We start from the raw sequence: 21,406 nt of genomic DNA on the forward strand, positions 1-21,406 counted from the left end.
ACCAAAGCTGGAGTCAACTATCCCATCAAATCGCCTACTTGTACCTCATCACAGTCTCTTGTTGGTTCGTGGCTAACTTCGCCTACTGCTTCTCCCTCTTGTCCTCGCCATTCTCTAACTAAAGTCCCTTCCCTTTTTTATTGACTACCGGGCGTAACGAATGACTTTCTTCTCCCGATGTGTATGCATATCCATGAATTTCAATTTAATTTGCTAACCCTTCAAATTAACCTATGCAAAATTCTACTTCAAATGTAGTACAGCATGGTTATGTTACAGCTTTCAGCATCAAATCCTTCACAATCAAAATATCTGCAATAAGTACATGTAACTGGCATTCAAAATCTGCTCTCACTTGGCCCTTAATCTCTGTAACGTATCCATTCACTACAACCCATGTTCTCATACAATGCATCACAAATAATGGTCACTTCTCTTTTTCCTCAGACAACTCGCAGGTGCATTTTTCCAACACAGACACTTGGCTGTCTGAATCGAGTGCACACTGCACTACGTTTTATCCCATGTTCATACTTACAATCGAATATGGAGTGTCCTCTGTCCTATGATTCGTCCTTGATTCTTAGTGCTAACATTAAATCTATAAATAGAGATCCTGATAAGGTGGTCATAACTGTGCTGCTGGAGCCTCTGCTAGTCAGTTTCTCGGTGCATTTCCCCGTTCTTCATTCCTCTGGTTATGTCTTATGTCAGGTCCACAAACTTCCAGAGTTTATACTCTTACATCTTGTCGATCATCACGTGTCCAGTTATCTTGCTGATCGTCACGTCTGCAGTTATATCTACTATCATCCGGCCAGCAGTGTGGTCCCCATGATCAGCTTTCACTTCGTCTGACCGAACCATTTGCATTTCTCTTGGTTTTTATATAATATTTCCGGAGTTTTCTTGAGCTATTCAATCTGCATATCGAATGCTGTTGGTTGTTGAGGTGTGGACTCCCGAGTTGCATCATCGTGTACTGCACTTTCGTGGTCTATGATTTCGTTAATCTCCTCTAGATGTGAGATTTCTCCATTGTCTTCCCTTAAAACTACCCTTTTGACATTTCTTGGTCAACCTGTGCCTGACTTTGCTCATTCCCGCCAGTACTTCCATTTTGTGACACTACATCCCATGACTAAGGGAGCAAGGGTGGCATGATGTCAGTTTGTTGGTGCAGGTTCGCTATATTCAGGGGCAAGCATACATTCAGGAGCCAGCCTATTGTTCTCTCTCGATTGATTGTTCTGTTATGAGGATATTATCCTGGGGATAATCAGTAATTCATAATTTTGATACACAGGTCCTTAACCTATTGCTCTCCCTCTCATTCTCCTCCCCACACCTCCTCCCCGCCCTCCCCCGTCCCTCTGGGAAATTCCCTCGCCAATACAGCTACAATACGATATCAATTTGATTCATTAATTAGTTAAATTGATCAATTACTTAACCGTTCCCCTTCTGGGAAACCGTCCATCCCTCTACCACTTCCCCCCCCCCCCTGGAAATTGGCGGGAAAAAGACTTAGTTGATTGGTCATTTGGCGAGAAATTTATTGCAGTGTATGGAATATTCTTTAAACAATTCAGACAAAGTGTAGAATATTTTTTATTTAAACAGTTTACGAGACAGAAGGCGATATATAGAATATTGAAACAACTGCGGTGCTTTTACGTTCTGATCGCATAAGCACACACATATTTACACTGTAACTGAAAGACTTTCACGCGTCTCGCCTTAATTGCAAGCCACATAGGGTGAGGATGCACCGGTGGCCCCCGTGAAGCGAAGTGTCCATCAGCGGCCATACCACGCACCAGCAGGCTCGCCGCATCATTGTTGGCTGTCGGCGGCTCCACAGCTACGTAAAGTGCCGCGTTAGTCCCCGAAAACAAGCTACGATTGGCGGCAACCTTTGATACTAATACCTGAGAAACTCCTGTCGCCATCCCACATCTCCTCCGCCAGTTAAACTGGCCTGTATGTGTAAACCAACTTGTTACATATCAGCGCAAGCGAGAGACACCTTCCACGCAAAGGAAATATCTGATTGGGAACCGACGTGAAATACTGCTAGGGGATACAAGGCTGGCTCGGTGGCTACTTCACACACACAAATTGACGATGTCACAAAGTTAGTAGCAGAATGACTCCAAATACTCGTTGAAAAAGATCGCAGCATACAAAGAGAGAGGGGACTGCTTTGCTTTGGAGACGACGTATGAACTACCGTGGGACATTTCATTCCGCCGTGCGCTCTAAGCTGCGCCAGCCTTCCTTGTGTTGCATTTCACGAACTGCTTCACGAGCTATTAAATCTGGCGTGGAACATGAAATCTTGAAGATGTCACAAATGTTGCTTCATAAGATGTGCTACGGGAAATATTAATTAAATCGTTAATATAGCATACAAACAACTTACTTAACACAGTTTAAAACTATTCGATATAGAAATAGGTCGACACCGCACAGTAGTTTTCCTGTATTAGCAACAGTGTTATGTTTTTGACGCGAAACTTGATTAAATAATCCAAACCTCTTATTATTTGATGTCACGATCGGATGCCCAGATGTATAAAATGATAGTTGGAATTTCAAAATTCAATGTGAATTCATATCATCACGGTTATAGATTTCTCGACCACTACGTGTGGTCTAATAAGTGTATTTTCTTTTTTAAAGTGCTATAGAATTCCTAAGGTGACTGGTTCTCTCCGCTACATCGTGAAGGAGGAAGGAACGTTTTACTGTGTGACAGAATAGGGACAACAGAAACACCACTGTAAGACTGTCCACAGTGATGTATTGAGAAGCACTAAACATAACTCATTTAAACCACTGTCCAGTCCATAGCAGTAGAGTCCGTGGGTAGATCTCAGACAGACTCGCACATCCTGCGCACTCAAGACCCACATGTCCACAAATAGCGCGACCATCGCCTCACGCACCGCCAGCGCCTACGTTCAGACCGAAGGAAACTACTATCGAGGCGTGGGCGAGCGTATATTCCAGTCTGCACCACCCCCGGCCATGGAGGGGATCCGGGAATGACTGCAGTGGTAGGAATTCGGATGTTACCAATACGTCCAATGCAAACATCCATAATTTCTAATCTTCTCTCACGCAACACACACACGTCCGCTCATGTCACGCTCATCCAACACACTGATCACTTCGAAAGCCCTCGCTGGACGGGTAGGCGCATTCTTTTTACCTGGCCTAGGCTGAGTCATTACCTTACTTCTGGTTGCTGACTCCTCATAACCGCCAATGCAGCCAGCTGCGGTGCAGTGCAGAAGACGCAACTGCAGCTTGGATGTATACAGTAGTTTTAAACAATTGTACCCGATACAGTAAAAAAAAAAAATCTGCTTTACCCAATCTGAGGCAGGGAGCTGTTGACCATACACCAAGAACTTCTCACGCGAAGTGTATATACACATGTTTTCACATCGCTAAGTATCGTTATATCCTGTGAAAATCTTGTACAGGACTATGGCGTAGGCTATATTCCTTCTAAGTATTCTTTCACCGTGTAGAAAAATATCTTTTCTTATATGTCATGTCCTGCATAGCTGAACCAAAGTATTAAACTCATTTTTGGCTCATGGAGTGCCAAGGTCTACCGCTGTCACACGACGCTTCCTCAATTTCCGACTCTCTCTTAAGGTAACAGCACAGAAAAGTTGTAAATATTGGGTTTACACTACGTATAAACTTAGAACTTCGGTAATATATCTGATTTTATTACGATGGCCGTCTCTCCCCGTGTAGGTGAGTCAACCAAATATCGTTAAAATATATCGCTGCCATCAAAGAAAGTACCAAGTCGTGAATTATATCCGTGGTGTCCTAGTCATTGCCTCCACCCGGCAGGTGTCGCGTCACTGACATCAAATTGATAGGCTAATTAATGAAATTAATCATGAGAGTCAAATAGCATGGCGAGTAATTTTTCTGTTTCAGTAGTCAGATTACACTCAACAGGTAGTTCAAATGGGTAACCCTGTAGGGAAGGTGATGTTCTTTTCGAGAAACACTATTGAAAACCGACATTTGAGGCCGACCACAGAAGGAATATACCGCCAGCAACACTCATTTTGCCTAAGGACCATGCCATTAAAAACAGGATCAGAATGACTACGTTATTGTCATCCTGCGTGAAAACCGGTATTGGTTCTAAACAAAATAGTCGCTGATGGCGTTGCGCTTTCTGGTGGAAATACTGTCTGCAATTTGGAATCAAGCCGATCCAGTAAACCAAATACTTGTTCTGGATCCTATGGAGACATCTTTCAATGATTACAGCCACTGGTGAACCATATTCATGTCACTCTTATCTCTCGAAACAAGCCACCTTCTCTGAACGTATCTGCTACAACAAAACTAGAAAATGGCTTTAGACACTCCCTCTGCATCTTGTAACTGTTCCTCAATCTCTGCCCTGCCCTCACGGCAACGTCGTCCATGTGATCATCCCAATTTAAGTCGGAACTGAACACATATCAGGGAGTGCTATATCTACCACCTTCTGCACACTGTGGAGTAAAAGCTTGAGCTAAGTTAATGTGACAGTACCATCTTTTTTGACCACTGGGTGCGTACGGAAAATTCTGTCGTAGCTCCACCAACAGTGTATGATGTGTAAGGCCAGTGCCAAAATGGAGCTTTCTCCTGCAACATGAGATAGTATTAAAGACATTACAGTAACTGAAAGAAGGACATGGATTTTCCTACTGCATTCCTGGCCATCTCCAAACTACTGACAGGAACCACAGTTCGGAGGAGATCTGTGTCACCCAGGGGCCATTCACGTCTGTCCAAACATCCTGTCAATTATCTTTACTTTGTACCATCCAACAGATGAGAACTATGAACCATAAAAGCTCCGCTAACTACATCTGACAGAGAACTTGGTAAGATTTTACCACATCTCTCTCTTCCGGTATAACGAAAACAAAACCGTCTGCGTGCTGGCATGGAACTTATCTCATTAACTATACACGTCTATTGGAGCAGGTGGCCAGTGATCGAAGTCCCTTCCACAGATCAGTGTGAAGTTTCATATCCCACAGACTATCACTTCCAAGAAAGGATCCCTGTTTTGTTGTCTGATAGATTGTTTTATCTGCTGTAACACGCGTAAGCAGTGTATTATTACAGCCTAACACACTGCCATACATTTTGTTTCTTCCACCAGGTCTTCGAGGTCTGTATCAGGTTCAAAACGGACATTAGCAAGTTCCGATCCATTGGGTCTCACAGAGTATTGAACATTCCTCAGTAAATGTTGTTACTGCTGCTCCAACAACAAACACACTGGATGAATGAAATGAAAGATAGTCACAAGATAAGGAAACCGGTACAGTTTTATGGCATTGTGGATCATTTCCAAACATCTGTCCAAAGACGATTGATGGCCTCTACATTTAAACTCATCTTTCACAGTGGCGGGGTAGCGGATAGCTTGGTGTTCCATTTCGATTGATTCCTCACACTGCAGTGGCGCACACGATCCCTAGTTCGGTGCTGGCCATCCCGGAAGGTGTGGTTCTTACCAAGACTCTCTCACCATCGCAAAGAAGTGTCGTCAGTCAATCGTTATGGGATAATCAACAGCATACCAGTGAATAGACGGTATGGAAAAGACGCCGTCGATATGCTGTAAGAAGCACCACAATTGACAGTGATCAATTTTAGCTATTTTACCAGCTTTTTTCCTGTAATTTCAATGCCAACCAATAACATGCAGCATGCTACCCAATTTCTGTATCATATCTATACCGACCCTCCACTACTTCGCGGATACCATTGCGAATTTACATAGATAGCTGTGCAGTACGTCCATTACATTGTTAATTCTCAAACATCTATATCAAATTTTACCAGAGAGCGATATACATATTTCTAGCACTTCGATCATAGGGAGTAATGTACGATTACGATTGCCCATTTTTCCCTATACGGATGGCAGTCACAGAGCATTCTCTCATTCAAATGTGTCAAATGTTATGGGACTTAACTGCTAAGGTCATCAGTCCCTAAGCTTACATACTACTTAACCTAAATTATCCTAAGGACAAACACACACACACATGCCCGAGGGAGGACTCGAAACTCCGCCGGGATCAGCCGCACATTCTCTCATTCTTAGGATAAAGTTAGAGATTGGAAGACTTCGCATTGTCTTTTACCATCGCTCCCTGCAATACTATCGCTGCTTGCAACTGACCAGAAGTAAACCGCTACATTCCACGCCTCGTGAAGAAACAGGGGGAGCCTAGTCCGTAACTGTTGTTCTGCGAACACTGTTCCACAACGATCTAACTCACGGCACGTATGCAAGTGCCCAAGATATCTCCAGATGCGCGCATGCCGAGGAGGTTACGACCCCTTATCAGTGTATAGTAGATATGAGAGTGTTGTGGTGATATAACAGACGATTATGTAGAAGAAACGTGTGGTTTACGCGCGATGAGGTTCCAAAGAATGTTCTTTGAAGGATTTTACGTAAATCAATTGTGCTATCAATTCAGAATTATTGTTCTAGTGTGTGAGATCAGTACCAAGAAGGTGTTGGTAACAGTGAAACAATCGTGGAACATAACTAATGCATTCCTAAGATTGCACGGTTCTGCACTTAAAGCACGCTATAACGCCAGAGCGATGCGTCTTCTGACCTTGAGCCAAGTGGATTGCACCGCTGTTAATATTACAGTGTAAGAAATATATTTCCCCAGCGCATGACGTACATTCTCCACGTAAGTTTCTCTACGATAAACTGTGATGACAAACTATAAAAGTATGAAACTACACACTACGTATGTTTTCAGAGGTGTATAACACCTGATGTTTACGAAGTTCATGCTCAATTACAGTTCGAAAATAATGATATGTCCACAAGAACCCTATAAAATGATCGCCGGCGGCCGAAAGTGCATACGAAGAATCAGTGATACCTTAGCAGGAGCCGGCCGGAGTGGCCGTGCGGTTAAAGGCGCTGCAGTCTGGAACCGCAAGACCGCTACGGTCGCAGGTTCGAATCCTGCCTCGGGCATGGATGTTTGTGATGTCCTTAGGTTAGTTAGGTTTAACTAGTTCTAAGTTCTAGGGGACTAATGACCTCAGCAGTTGAGTCCCATAGTGCTCAGAGAGCCTTAGCAGGAAACAAACACCACGATCAGTAGCCAGAGGAGATGTAACAGTCTTACCGCTGTTTACCACCGCCCCTGGTAACCTTCCTCTTGCACACAGAAGTTATGGTCCGGTATTAGCTGTACTGTTCATGTCCGGTGTTGATATTGCCATTTCGCCTTGACGTCATATCTCTAGAGTGTCCCATCTCTCCACTATTAAGGTGTGTATACGAAGCATCAGTCTACTCTCCTCCTCCAGAACGTGCACTTTGATTGATTTTGTTTCATAGTCTTTTCACGGTATTTGTCTCTAATTTTACGTATTCCAAGTCAATTTCCGTAATTTTACTAGGTTTTCACGATTTTACATATTGCGTGGTATTTCCCTCAATGTTTACGTATCTGACATCAATTTATCGTGATTATATCAGGTTTCCCTCGAAATTTACCAATTTTATGTCTTCTTCCATATTTTTAACCGTTTTCCACATATATGTGATCTGATGGCTGACGCTCCCATGTGTTGTTTGTTTTTCTCTGAGAACATCTGCGCTCATTATACACCAACCTACTAAACAATTATACGACTTACCCTCTTCCCAATGATCCACTTGCGTGCATTTAGGATAAGATGAACATGAAAAGTATAGTAACAGTGATTTCCTGCGTATATGAAACTGAATACTCTATTTTCGTCCAAGATGTGGCAGAAAAATGGCCTACTTCAGGTACATATTCGTTCGCCTCGAGGAAGGTACGGAAACAGGTTTTACATCGACGGACATGTTTCGTGACACATGAGTTAGGAGTCTTCAGATGACTGTTGTTTGGAGACGTTTGCTGTTAACGATCACGTGTAGATAGTCGTCTAAGTCGCACACAGAACACGCAGTTGTGTACTTATCTATCGCAGGTTATACCGCACAACTGATCTACCCCCAGAGAACAACGGAAAAATTGTTAAATGCATGATATATCATCTGTAGCAACATGACCCCCCCCTCTCTCTCTCTCTCTCTCTCTCTCTCCCCCCCTCTCTCTCTCTATCCCTCTCTCTTTCTCTCAACTTATCACTCCATCTGCTTCCTATCGTCCTTTAACTCAGATCCACGTAAGTTTAGAAGCAGGTGGCTCTCTTTTCCAGGAAAGTATGAAAGACAGCAGTCATCCCGCATGTATAACTATTACCTCAACAGACATACAGCAGAAAGCTGCCATACAGCAACTGATCGTTAGCTGACACCGCAAAGTTGTGACTGACGTAGAGTACAGAGAAGCACACTGTAAATACTGTTTGTTAGGGTTTAAAACACCTAAACACTCTGGCACAGGGTCAAATACGTGATCCAGTCTGCGTCTGTATACTGTAGTCAACCCAGACGGTAATACAACACCCTTTAGCTAATGACACTTCATAAAAATTTATAAGTCGGTTGCCGATAACTTTGTAGTCACACGTGGTTTTGTGATCAGACATACACAGATTTATTAGTCTATATATGGTGATCATCCACGTTAAACATTCTATTCCTACCGTCTTATCACTGTCCAGGAAAAATTGCTGTTTTCCTGGTTTCCTGTGCTTCCATGTCAACTATTTCTCGTACCCTTCTGGTTGTCACATACTCGTTCCCATGTACAAGAATTGTCCTGCACCAAGCAGAAGACATGCAAGTACTCCCTCAATTACCCGGCATTTCGCGTTTTCTCCCTCAGTTTATACATATTTTCCATCATTTTCCCTCATATTATCGATTTTATGCAACTTCTACCCATATGATCATGGCATCACCTCTCGTTTCGTATTCTAAAATTGCTTTTAAATGTATTAATGTTGCCTAAACCTAGCACAAAAGCTGTATTTTTGCGTTCGGACGGCATAGTATAGCACCGTACTCGAATGCGCCTGTTACCTCCAATTACATATTCTACAGTTGCAGTCCGTTTGCTCTGTTGTCTGTATGTATGCACACAGCATAGTGCAGAGAAAACAAATAAGATCCCCTCCAAGGGTCCACCTTAACCTCATGTTACTGAAACAGAAAACGTAAGTTGGTTGCCCACCAGCAACGTAAAGTAATTTGTGTATTTTAATTTAATGATCACTGAGAAGGCAAACGCCAACCCTACTTCAAAACTGAGTTTGAATTGGGAAACTTTTGTGGATCTAACTACGGTGTCAGGAGTTCGCAAGCAAACGTATCCTGAGCATAGTCGCCAACTTGTAAGCTGTCGCTGGTTGGATGTATTGAGTATTTAAAATTCTGTGAAACAGGTTCAATCGCAACACATGTTACTCACTGGTTGCAACCAGTTTCGGTGCCGGAAGCACCATGATGGTCGCTGAAGTTAGTGGACGGGCGAGATCCGTAAGAACACAGAGCAGTTGACGTCCGTGATCTTTGTGTTTTTCCCTTTATGTTTAAGCGCATTGTTTGTTTTAGACATTTGCGTTTCGTAATTTCCTCGTAAATATCCGAATACATAGTTACATCTTTATTAAATCACTAATACACGTAGAACCCTTGGTTTTAAGCACAATGTAACGCGCTGTTTCAATGATGAATGTAGATCTCATGACGTATCAATTGCATGGATATTCGTTGTTTCACGACGACAGTGAATGGCACGCGCTCTCTGACAAAGCAAAATTTTGTTACTTAGCTGACTCTTTTGTTTGTCTAGTTATGTTGCTATCTTGGGTATGATGGTCCGAAGTTATTCTTGTGCAAAGAAATTAAAACTTTTTCAGTATTTAAAATGTTCTTTGAGAAGAAAAATATTCGTAGTTTCAACTTATGTTTTCTAAAACACTTCCATCGACTGACTGAAAAAAAAAATTAACGGCCATGCGCTTCCTTCAGCTACAAAATCCACCTTACTATGTCTACCCTTAACAACAATAAAAACTCAAATGTTTTCACCAACAAGTAGAAAATAAATGCTTCTTTTAATAACCCAAACTTGGCAGCTTCTCATTCTACAAAGAAAGATCAACGGTAAAGCTTTATCTCAGAGTGTTTAAACCATTTATAGCGCTAGGATTAAGATAAACTGGTACATATGGAAAATAAATTTATATACAGAGTGGACAGAACTGGAGGCTTGGTGTAGCAAAGCTAATGCAGTGAGCGCTCAGCTACGATCTAATCTCTTCTGCAAGAAGGAAGTGAGTACCAAAACTAAGTTATCTGTGCACTGTTCAGTCTTTCGACCAACTTTGTTGCATGGGAGTGAAAGCTGGGTGGATTCAGGTTACCTTATCAACAAGGTTGAGGTTACGGATATGAAAGTAGCTAGGATGATTGCAGGTACTAGTAGATGGGAAAAATCGCAGGAGGGTGTCCACAATGAGGAAATCAAAGAAAAACTGGGAATGAACTCTATAGATGTAGCAGTCAGGGCGAACAGGCTTAGATGGTGGGGTCATGTTACACGCATGGGAGAAGCAAGGTTACCCAAGAGACTCATGGGTTCAGCAGTATAGGGTGGGAGGAGTCGGGGTAGACCAAGGAGGAGGTACCTGGATTCGGTTAAGAATGATTTGGAAGTAATAGGCTTAACATCAGAAGAGGCACCAATGTTAGCGCTGAATAGTGGACCATGGAGAAATTTTATAAGGGGGACTATGCTCCAGACTGAACGCTGAAAGGCATAATCAGTCTTAAATGTTGATGATGACGGAGTGGAGAAAAATTAAGACACGAAATTTTAACCCTGGATAGCTGATGCCAGTAGGAAGCAAAATTACTATTGGTGTGTAGGTCGACAACGCACCATTTTTAAACTACGGAAACTTGGCGCCACGCGCTCGGATTGGCCGCGGGATTGCCCTGTAGCAGTTCGTCGGTTGACGGGAAGCGCTATGGTTGTCGGTTCACACATACAAACGTCATTCTCCCCATCACTGCCGCGACGTGATACCTGCAGGGTGAAATTCGCTAGAGATACAACTCAACGACGATATTATTGATGAACTTAGCCATCTGTGGTAGCTAAGGGAAACACATAACGACCTTACAGTACACACGTACACTAGCGAGTGATGTAAAATGCTCTTCACTCTAAATGCTTCCAGGTCAGCTGTGCATATAGTCAAGTGTTTCAACGTATCCTCGTGAAATATCAACATGAAAACTCACCACTCCAGGTTCAATAATATTGTGATCGGCTAATAGAGGTGAAACACTAGTACAAATATGTGTGAAATATATAAACATGTGTGACATATGCGTTTTCTGGTAACGCCGAGTGTGATTTCAACAAAGGTTGGTACACATATTACAGTTTGGAAGAAATACCCTGAGGGTAAGGACTAGTAATCTCCTGGGGGAGAAAGAGAAAGATAGAGAGGGAAGGAGGAGATGGACAGATATGGAGAAGGAGATAAAAAGATGAGAAGGGGGAAATGGACATAGAAGGTAAAGTGGAGGAATGGACAAAGAGAGTGGGAGAGGTAGATGGACAGGGAAAGGAAAGGGGAGGAGATGGACAGACAGGGGTAGGAGGAGGAAATTGACAGAGGGGGAAGCTGCAAATGCACAGAGCGACTACAAACTGATTGACAGGGAGAGGAGGAACGGATGGAGAGAGAGAGAGAGAGAGAGAGAGAGAGAGAGAGAGAGATGTAGCAACAAATGGGCAGAGGAGTAGGAGGATGTGGACAGCGACTGGGAGAAGAGATGGTAGGACGAGATGAACAGAGAGAGGGGGGAAAAGGCAGAGAGGAGGAGGAGGAGGAGAAAAACATAGTGAGGCGCAAGAAGTTAATGGACATAGAGAGGGGGAGAAGACAGACTGATAAAATTGGAATAAATAGATACCCGAGCGACTCCTAGTACACGGCTAGTAACAAAACACACGCTAACAGTGTGAGGCAGCGCAGTAGTGAGTGGGTGGGGCGTGTCGTGCCTGCAGGTGGCGTGGCGCTGCGCGACGTGCGCGTGTCGGTGCCGGCGGCCATCCAGCGGGGCACGGCGGCGGTGCTGCGCTGCCGCTACGACCTGGAGGGCGACGCGCTCTACTCCGTCAAGTGGTACAAGGGCCGGCGCGAGTTCTTCCGCTACACGCCGCGCGAGAACCCCGCCATCAAGGTCTTCCCCTTCGCCGGGCTCACCGTAGACGTAAGTAGACACCTCTCTGCTCCAGTTAGCACTAGATGGCTGCACCGCCTTCATTTTCAAGAGCGGGGCTTAACGACTCGCTAATCCGATGGATCTACACAGGTGTGCAACTATCATTGCAAACCACTTCTCTACGGCACGATGGCATCTACCAGTACGACAATGCAACGTGTCACACTGCTCACAGTGTACGTGTGTGCTGCGAAGAGTTTCAGGATGGGTCAACCGTTCTCCGCTGGACATTCAACATCCCGGATTTAAATGCAGTCGAAAGTCTGTGAGATCACCTGGATAGGACTGTTCACGTCGTGTTTCCTCTACCGTGAAACGCAGAGCAGCTGACCGCGACGCTGGGATCCGTATGGCTTCACATCTCTGTCGGTACTTTCCGGAACCTCTTCCACACTCCTCCCGCATGTTGGCGCTGCAGAAGGTGGTTCTTCACGCTTTTGACAGGTGGTCACATTAATGTGACAACAACACTGTACGCCGAAGTATCTATATCATAATACTAATTTTAAAGCTGACTAAAAACTCGAGTTATCAGTCCATCTCCATCTGAGATTCAGACTGACACGCTTTTCGATGAATAGTACAGACGTCTTTGGCGCACCTGTTTCGTTATTCTTCCGAACTACATTGATATTTCACTAGATTGTGATTCTACGCCATTCTTTTCGTTTCAGTCATCAGTTTTCTCTCTGGTTTGACGCTGCCCTCAACAAAATCGTCTCCTGTGCCAATCTTTTCATCTCAGAGTAGCACTCGCAACCTACATCCTCAATTATTTTGTGGCTCTATTTCATTCTCTGTCTTCCCCTAAAGTTTTTGTCCCCTACAGCTTCCTCTAGTACCATAGGACTTATGCCCTGATGTCTTATAAGGCATCCAATCGACCGTCTCTTTCTCCTGTCAGTGTTTTCCACATATTACTTTCCTCGCCGTTTGTACGGAGAATCTCCTCATTCCTTTTCATCTACATCTACATCTACATACATACTGCGCAATCCACCATACGGTGCGTGGCGGAGGGTACCTCGTACCACAACTAGCATCTTCTCTCCCTGTTCCACTCCCAAACTGAAAGAGGGAAAAATGACTGCCTATATGTCTCTGTACGAGCCCTAATCTCTCTTATCTTATCTTTGTGGTCTTTCCGCGAAATGTAAGTTGGCGGCAGTAAAATTGTACTGCAGTCAGACTCAACTGCTGGTTCTCTAAATTTCCTCAGTAGCGATTAACGAAAAGAACGCCTCCTATCCTCTAGAGACTCCCAGCCGAGTTCCCGAAGCATTTCCGTAACACTCGCGTGATGATCAAACCTACCAGTAACAAATGTAGCGGCCCGCCTCTGAATTGCTTCTATGTCCTTCCTCAATCCGACCTGATACGCATCCCAAACGCTCGAGCAGTACTCAAGAATAGGTCGTATTAGTGTTTCGTAAGCGGCCTCCTTTGCAGATGAACCACAACTTCCCAAAATTTTACCACTGAACCGAAGACGACTATCCGCCTTCCCCAGAACTGCCATTACATGCTTGTCCCACTTCATATCGCCCTGCAATGTTACACCCAAATATTTAATCGACGTGACTGTGTCGAGCGCTACACTACTAATGGAGTATTCAAACATTACATGATTCTTTTTCCTATTCATCTGCATTAATTTACATTTTTCGATACCTAGAGTTAGCTGCCATTCTTTACACCAATCACAAATTCTGTCCAAGTCGTCTTGTATCCTCCTACAGTCACTCAACGACGACACCTTCCCGTACACCACAGCATCATCAGCAAACAGCCGCACATTGCTATCCACCCTATCCAAAAGATCATTTATGTAGATGGAAAACAGCAGCGGACATACCACACTTCCCTGGGGCACTCCAGATGATACCCTCACCTCCGATCATATCATATCAGTCCACCTAATTTTCTGCAACATGTGTTTGTAGAATCACAGCTGAAATGCGTCGATTCTCTTCTGTAATGGTTTTCCCACAATTATTATCCCACTTCCATACAATGCTATGCTCCAAACGTACATTCTCTGAAATTTCTTGTTAATTCTTATTCTAATTAAGACCTATTTTTTGGTATTAGTAGACGCCTCTTGGCCTGGAAAGCCCTTTTTGCCAGTGCTAGCCTGGTTTTTATGTCCTACAAGCTCCGTCCGTCATAGGTTATTTAGCTGTCTACGTACCAGAATTCCTTGACTTGATCTACTTCGTGATCCCAAATTCTGGTTTTAAGTTTACTGCTGTTCTCATTTCTGATACTTTTCATTATTTTCGTCTCGCTTCTATCTGTACTCCATCCATGTTCTTTACCGATTAGACTGTTAATTCCATTCAACAGAACCTGTAATTCCTCTTAACTTTCACTGAAGATATCAATGTCATCAAGAATCTTATCATTGATATTCTTTCGCCCTGAATTTTAACCCCGCACTTGAATCTTTCATTTCCGTCATTGCATCTTAGATTCTTTGTGCCAGCTAAGCCTGATAATGATCATTGACTGAAACTAATAGCGAATCGTGCTATATAAATGGCAGGTGAAGGTTTCACCATGTATTTTAACACTTCGTTGCTGTAGTCATGATGGCAGATGGAGGATTCGGAGGGTCTTGACCGATACTGGAATCAATCTGTTCTTGAGTCGTTTCTAGTGTCCGCGTCCTTGACGTATTTTTCTCCCCAGTCAATCTGTTTCCGCTTTTCCTTCCGTTTCCTGCTTGTTTGATTCCACAAAGTATTTCGTCGTGTTTGTTTAGTGCTTGGGACGGACACTCTTCTAAAATGCGCAAGCACTCATTTCCTTGTTTGGGTTATCGAGCGTTACTTCTTGTGGTTCTGATTTTTTTGTTTTGGCTAGTTGCTGTGGCACGTTCGGCGTCAAACTGGGCTCTGCCTGTTGTGGCGCAAGAGTTATATGTACATATGGCAGTTTTAAAATGAAAATAATAACACCGTTTAGGACTTGGTGTGAATGACTGTGCAGTATTGCCGGCCGCGGTGGTCTCGCGGTTCTAGGCGCGCAGTCCGGAACCGTGGGACTGCTACGGTCGCAGGTTCAAATCCTGCCTCGGGCATGGATGTGTGTGATGTCCTTAGGTTAGTTAGGTTTCAGTAGTTCTAAGTTCTAGGGGACTGATAACCACAGCAGTTGAGTCCCATAGTGCTCAGAGCCATTTGAACCATTTTTTTTTGTGCAGTATTCTTAAAGTAGGGGCGACCGGTGTTAATTGCCATAAGCCTCTATTTCCAGCCTCCATGGAGCTGGAGCGCTGCCGTCGTGCCAGCGTTAAAGCCCTAATTAAGGGCTTTAGCTAGTGTGGAGTGTATGTAAAGGTGCACCATCCACCGTAACTTCAGTGTGCTTGGAAACGTCAAAAACGCAGGGCCCTTATTTCAACGTTTTCCTGACTGGTTAGTATATATATATATATATATATATATATATATATATATATATATATATATATATATATATATATACTGCTGGCCACCGTAAATGCAACACCCTGAAGGAAGCATCCGAATCAAGTAAAATTTACACCATGGGTTTGCAGCGATGAGATATGCAACTGATTAGAATTTCAGCGCAGACGCACATCACGCGCGCCTGTGGCGCCACCTCATAGCGCCATTTAAGGCTTGGTGATTTCGACGAGTGTACGTTCGGCACGTGTGTTTACCTTGTGGTTGTTTCACAAGACGATCAGTTATGCCTCGTAGACAACAGCGAACATCTTTTCATCAAGTATCCGAGTTCGACAGAGGAAGGCTAGTGGCTTACCGAGATTGTGGATTATCATACAGAGAAATCGCTAGTCGTGTTGGACGAAACCAAACAACTGTAATGCGGATATGTGACCGTTGGATGCAGGAGGGTACGACGGACCGACGTGGTCGATCGCATTCACCTCGGTGCACCACTGCACGTGCTGATAGGCAAATTGTGCGCATGGCAGTGACGGATCGCTCAGTGACATCCCGAACCATTGCACAGCACATTGCGTCTGTAACGCATCATCCAGTGTCTGCGCGTACCATTCGACGCCGTTTACAGCAGAGTGGTCTGTCCGCAAGACGTCCATTGCTTCGTCTACCATTGACGCAGAACCACAGACGTCTCCGTCGCCAATGGTGTGATGACAGACGGATGTGGACGGCAGAATGGAATGACGTTGTCTTTACTGACGAGGCACGCTTCTGTCTGCAGCACCACGATGGTCGGATTCGAGTGTGGAGACATCGTGGAGAGAGGATGCTGGACAGCTGCATTATGCACCGCCACACTGGTCTTGCACCGGGTATTATGGTATGGGGCGGTATTGGATATTACTCTCGCACGCCTCTAGTACGCATTGCCGGTACTTTAAATAGCCGGCGCTACATATTCGAGGTGCTGGAGCCAGTTGTCCTTCCTTACCTTCAGGGCTCGGCCACAGCCATATTTCAACAGGATAATGCGCGACCACACGTGGCACGCATTGTCCAAAGGTTCTTCGTCAATAACCAGATTGAATTGCTTTCCTGGCCGGCTCGCTCTCCGGATCTTTCGCCGATAGAAAACATGTGGTCCATGGTTGCTCAACGAGTGACCCAGATTACATCCCCAGCTGCCACACCAGATGATCTTTGGCAACGTGTGGAAGCTGCTTGGGCTGCTGTACCCCAGGAACACATCCAACGTCTGTTTGACTCAATGCCGAGACGTGTGGCAGCGGTGATCTCCAACAATGGCGGCTACTCTGGCTACTGATTCTGGCAGGAACCACATGTCACAGACGTCTGTCAACGTAATCATTTGATACTTGGTCAACATGTTATCTACAAAATAAATCTTGTTGTGCTACCTCTTGTCTTTCTTGGTGTTGCATTTACGGTGGACAGCAGTATATATATATATATATATATATATATATATATATATATATATAAAAAGGCTTGTTGTCTCTCTTCTAATGCGTTATCAATATATATATATATATATATATATATATATATATATATATATATATATATATATATATATATATATATATATTGATAACGCATTAGAAGAGAGACAACAAGCCTTTTTAAATTACAATTGTGACAAATCAGAAACCACACAACAAACATTTTTCAAAGTGAGAAAACAAACAGCTAAAATACTTAGACAAACTAAAAGAAAATACCTTAATGAACAGCTAAACACAATTGAAGAAAACTTTAGGAACCACAACACTCAAGATTTTTATAAAATATTCGCAAATCAAATCAAAGGATACACTCCACAAAATCTCTGCTTCCGGAAACAGAATGGAAAATTGGCACTAACTAACAAAGAAAATTGCCAAGAACTAGCTAAATATTTCTCACAACTCCTAAATTGCCCACAACCAAGTACAAGATTCCCCAGATTACAACCAGAACACACGAATGAGACTTCACTACCACCATCTCAAGAAGAAATTTATAGTCACATTAGAAAACTCAAAAATAATAAATCATCGGGAGAAGATGGAATTGTAGCTGAACTACTGAAAAACCTTGGTCCAAATTCGTTAAAAGAGATCACTAGCATCATCCAAGAAATTTGGCAGACAGAAAATATCCCAGAGGAGTGGAAGTGTGCACTAATTCACCCATTGCACAAAAAGGGAGAGAGATCAGACGTAAACAACTACAGAGGCATTTCACTTTTACCAGTTACCTACAAAATTCTATCTGCATGTCTCCTAAAGAGGGCACAAGAACAACTAGAACATACAATTTCAGATTACCAAGCAGGCTTTCGTCCTAATAGATCATGCCCGGAACAGATATTCAACCTTAAAACTATTTTAAAGATTAAAGCAATCAGGTCAAAACCAATAATCTGCACATTCGTTGATTTCAAAAAGGCATACGATTCCATAGACAGACAGTCTCTATGTCACATTCTCGAAGAACGAGGCCTAGACACTAAAACCCGAAAACTAATTGAACAAACACTAACAGAAACCAAATCAAAAATTAAATTCAGAGGGGAAATTTCGGAACCATTCTCAATTAAAACAGGAGTAAGACAAGGAGATGGGATCTCACCACTATTATTCAATATAGTTTTGGACAAAGTTATGAAAGAGTGGGAAGTAACACTAAGGAAACAAAGCTTGTGGAAGCCAATTGAACTAGGAAGAGGTAAAGGAAAATTGAACATCCCTTATTTAGCGTTTGCAGATGACTTGGCAATTATAACTGACAGTGAAGAAACAGCAGTAAAACAAATTGAGACACTTAAAGAATGTGCTGAGAAGGTTGGCCTGCAAATCTCCTTTGAGAAGACAGAATTCATCTGCTCAAAATTAGATATTTCGAAACTAAAAACAAAGTATGGTGAAATAACTAGAGTCAAGCACTTTAAGTATCTCGGTGAAGTTATTGAACCAACAGGACTTGAGAAAATAGCACAAAAAAAACCGATTACAGAAAATCAAGAAAGCATTCGGACTTATTCAAAATATATATAACAAGAAATGTCTATCAAAAGGCACTAAAATCAGACACTACAACACAGTCATCAAACCAACAGTCACATATGCAAGTGAAACACTCTCCCTGAATAGAAAATTAGATTTACACGAAATTAAGAAAGTAGAGAGAAAAATTATTAGAAAAATCCTAGGACCACGATACACACAAGATGGATACAGGCTGCAGACTACCGAGACAACCGAAAAAATATCAAACATCGAGGCAGATATCAGGAAGAGGCGGATGAAGTTTTATGGACATATAGACAGATTACCTGGAAACAGGTTAACTAAACGTCTATTGGACTATATGACATCACTTAAGGCAACAATACCCTGGGTAACTGAAGTTAAGAAGGATTTGAAAAAGGCAAAAATTGACATAACAAACACATCAGACCGGGATACATTCAGAAGAAAAATCGACAAGTGGAAGTTTACTCCAGAGACGGAATCTAAACCTTTCCGACCAAAGTGGACCGAAGAAAGGAAGAAGGCCTTTGGGGAGGCAATGAAGAAATACTGGGAAAATAAGAAGAACATTAAGAAATGTTAATCACCTGCTTATCGTTCTCCCATGGGGACATTCGCTAATAATAATAATATATATATATATATATATATATATATATATATATATATATATATATATATTCCGGGTGATCAAAAAGTCATTATAAATTTGAAAACAGAATAAATCACGGAATAATGTAGATAGAGAGGTACAAATTGACACACATGCTTGGAATGACATGGGGTTTTATTACAACAAAAAAAAGTACAAAAGTTCAAAAAATGTCCGACAGATGGCGCTTCATCTGATCAGAATAGCAATAATTAGCATAACAAAGTAATACAAAGCAAAGATGATGTTCCTTACAGGAAATGCTCAATATGTCCACCATCATTCCTCAACAATAGCTGTAGTCGAGGAATAATGTTGTGAACAGCCCTGTAAAGCATGTCCGGAGTTAAGGTGGGGCATTGGCGTCGGATGTTGTCTTTCAGCATCGCTAGAGATGTCGGTCGATCACGATACAGTTGCGACTTCAGGTAACCCCAAAGCCAATAATTCCACGGACTGAGGTCTGGGGACAAGGGAGGCCAAGCGTGACGAAAGTGGCGGCTGAGCACACGATCATCACCAAAGGACGCGCATCTGTCGGACATTTTGTGAACTGTTTTTATTTTTTATTTTTTGGTTCTAATAATACCCCATGTCATTCCAAGCATGTGTGTCAATTTTTATCTCTCTATCTACATTATTCCGTGGTTTATTAAGGTTTCAAATTTATGCTGACTTTTTGATCACCCGGTATATATATAATCACCGTGTGTTTCCGGCAACGGCCTCAGAAGGATAACTGCAATAATATCGTGGTGGATAGTTCGTCTGGAGTCAGCTGGCATAGCTATACCAACAGGTCACGTCGAACAAGATTAACAAGGAATGCCTCGCACTCTCAAGGATCTCCTGATCACCCAGAACACATTTAAATAACTTTGTTTTGGTGAAGTGCAATGCCTATCAGTACTTTGCTGAGACTGTCGAAAGTGATAGTAACGAGATTCGCGTGTCCGTCATGATGAAAAAGGCAAAAAACTAAAGACGGTGAGAGGAGAATGTTTCAGTCTGGTACAACCAATGTAAACTTGTGCTAAAATTGAACCAAAGAATTCAAACAAACGGACGCCCAATTCCTACATTCATTGTTTAATTTAAGAAATGGAACTAATTCTGTTTCAACAACAGGCAGCTATAATTACAACAACTACTTATTTCTCTGGAAGTAATCGTTGTTTGTTCATACATTGAGGTTCATCCTGTTGTTCATACATTTTAGTATAATTTTTTTCTCCACCTATTTCTTCATGAGAAATTTCTGTTCTGAAGGATTTATTGACTATGCGGCGCATGACGATACCCCAGGGTTTCGTTGCCATTCTCATGCGCCTCTTTCGCGGTGCTCCTTCGACGTTGAGAGTCAATGGCATGGAGGTAGGCACGATTCTTGTTTACATCTGAGTTAGGCAATGAAGTCCCTTGTCGATTGTGCTCTTTGCAATAGCGCTCGAACCACTGATACTGACTCTTCGACGGAATCTTACGGGCTTCCTGCTCCATGCGAGTTCCTTCATGTGTCTCACGTATACAGATGATTTGATGATACTCGTCTGATCGGAGAACGAACTACGTCAGGTGGTTGCCCTTCTTACTACATAAGGCGTGAAGCAGGTAGAAGGGTCAGCCCGCATAAAACCAAGATTTTGGCACACAGGTCGGAACCTGGGGGGTATGTACAGTCCATTTGCGACGGAGGACAACATGCGATGCTTAGGAGTTTTGTTCTAGAGGCCGCTACGGCAATCAGCGGCAACGAGCTAGCAGCGTCTGCTCGAGAACGTCTGACTTCAGATACGCAAGAATTCACTCCGAATCCACGACCTGCTCCAAACGGTGGAATACTCTAATGTTCATCTTGCCTCACGACTGCCACACGTGGCACAGGTACTGCCAATGCCATATGGTATTGCTCGCAGATCAATGGCGGCCTTTGTACGCTGTGTCAGCCAGGGGATGCTGTTTAAATTCCAGTATGAGACTTTAACTCTCCCACACCATTCCAGACGACTTA

The 21,406-nt window shown here is 43.0% G+C and overlaps 1 protein-coding gene across 1 annotated transcript in view; it reads left to right on the forward strand.

Annotated features, from left to right (window-relative positions):
* The window catches only part of LOC126203535 (uncharacterized), an 849,800-nt gene that overhangs the window by 77,673 nt on the left and 750,721 nt on the right, over positions 1-21,406 (forward strand). The window contains exon 2 of the mRNA XM_049937860.1: positions 12,057-12,262. Within this exon, the coding sequence (XP_049793817.1) occupies positions 12,057-12,262 (206 nt within the window). The remainder of the gene's footprint in view (positions 1-12,056; positions 12,263-21,406) is intronic.

The sequence above is a fragment of the Schistocerca nitens genome, chromosome 9 (genome assembly GCF_023898315.1).
Source record: "Schistocerca nitens isolate TAMUIC-IGC-003100 chromosome 9, iqSchNite1.1, whole genome shotgun sequence".
NCBI classification, from domain to species: Eukaryota; Metazoa; Arthropoda; class Insecta; order Orthoptera; family Acrididae; genus Schistocerca; species Schistocerca nitens.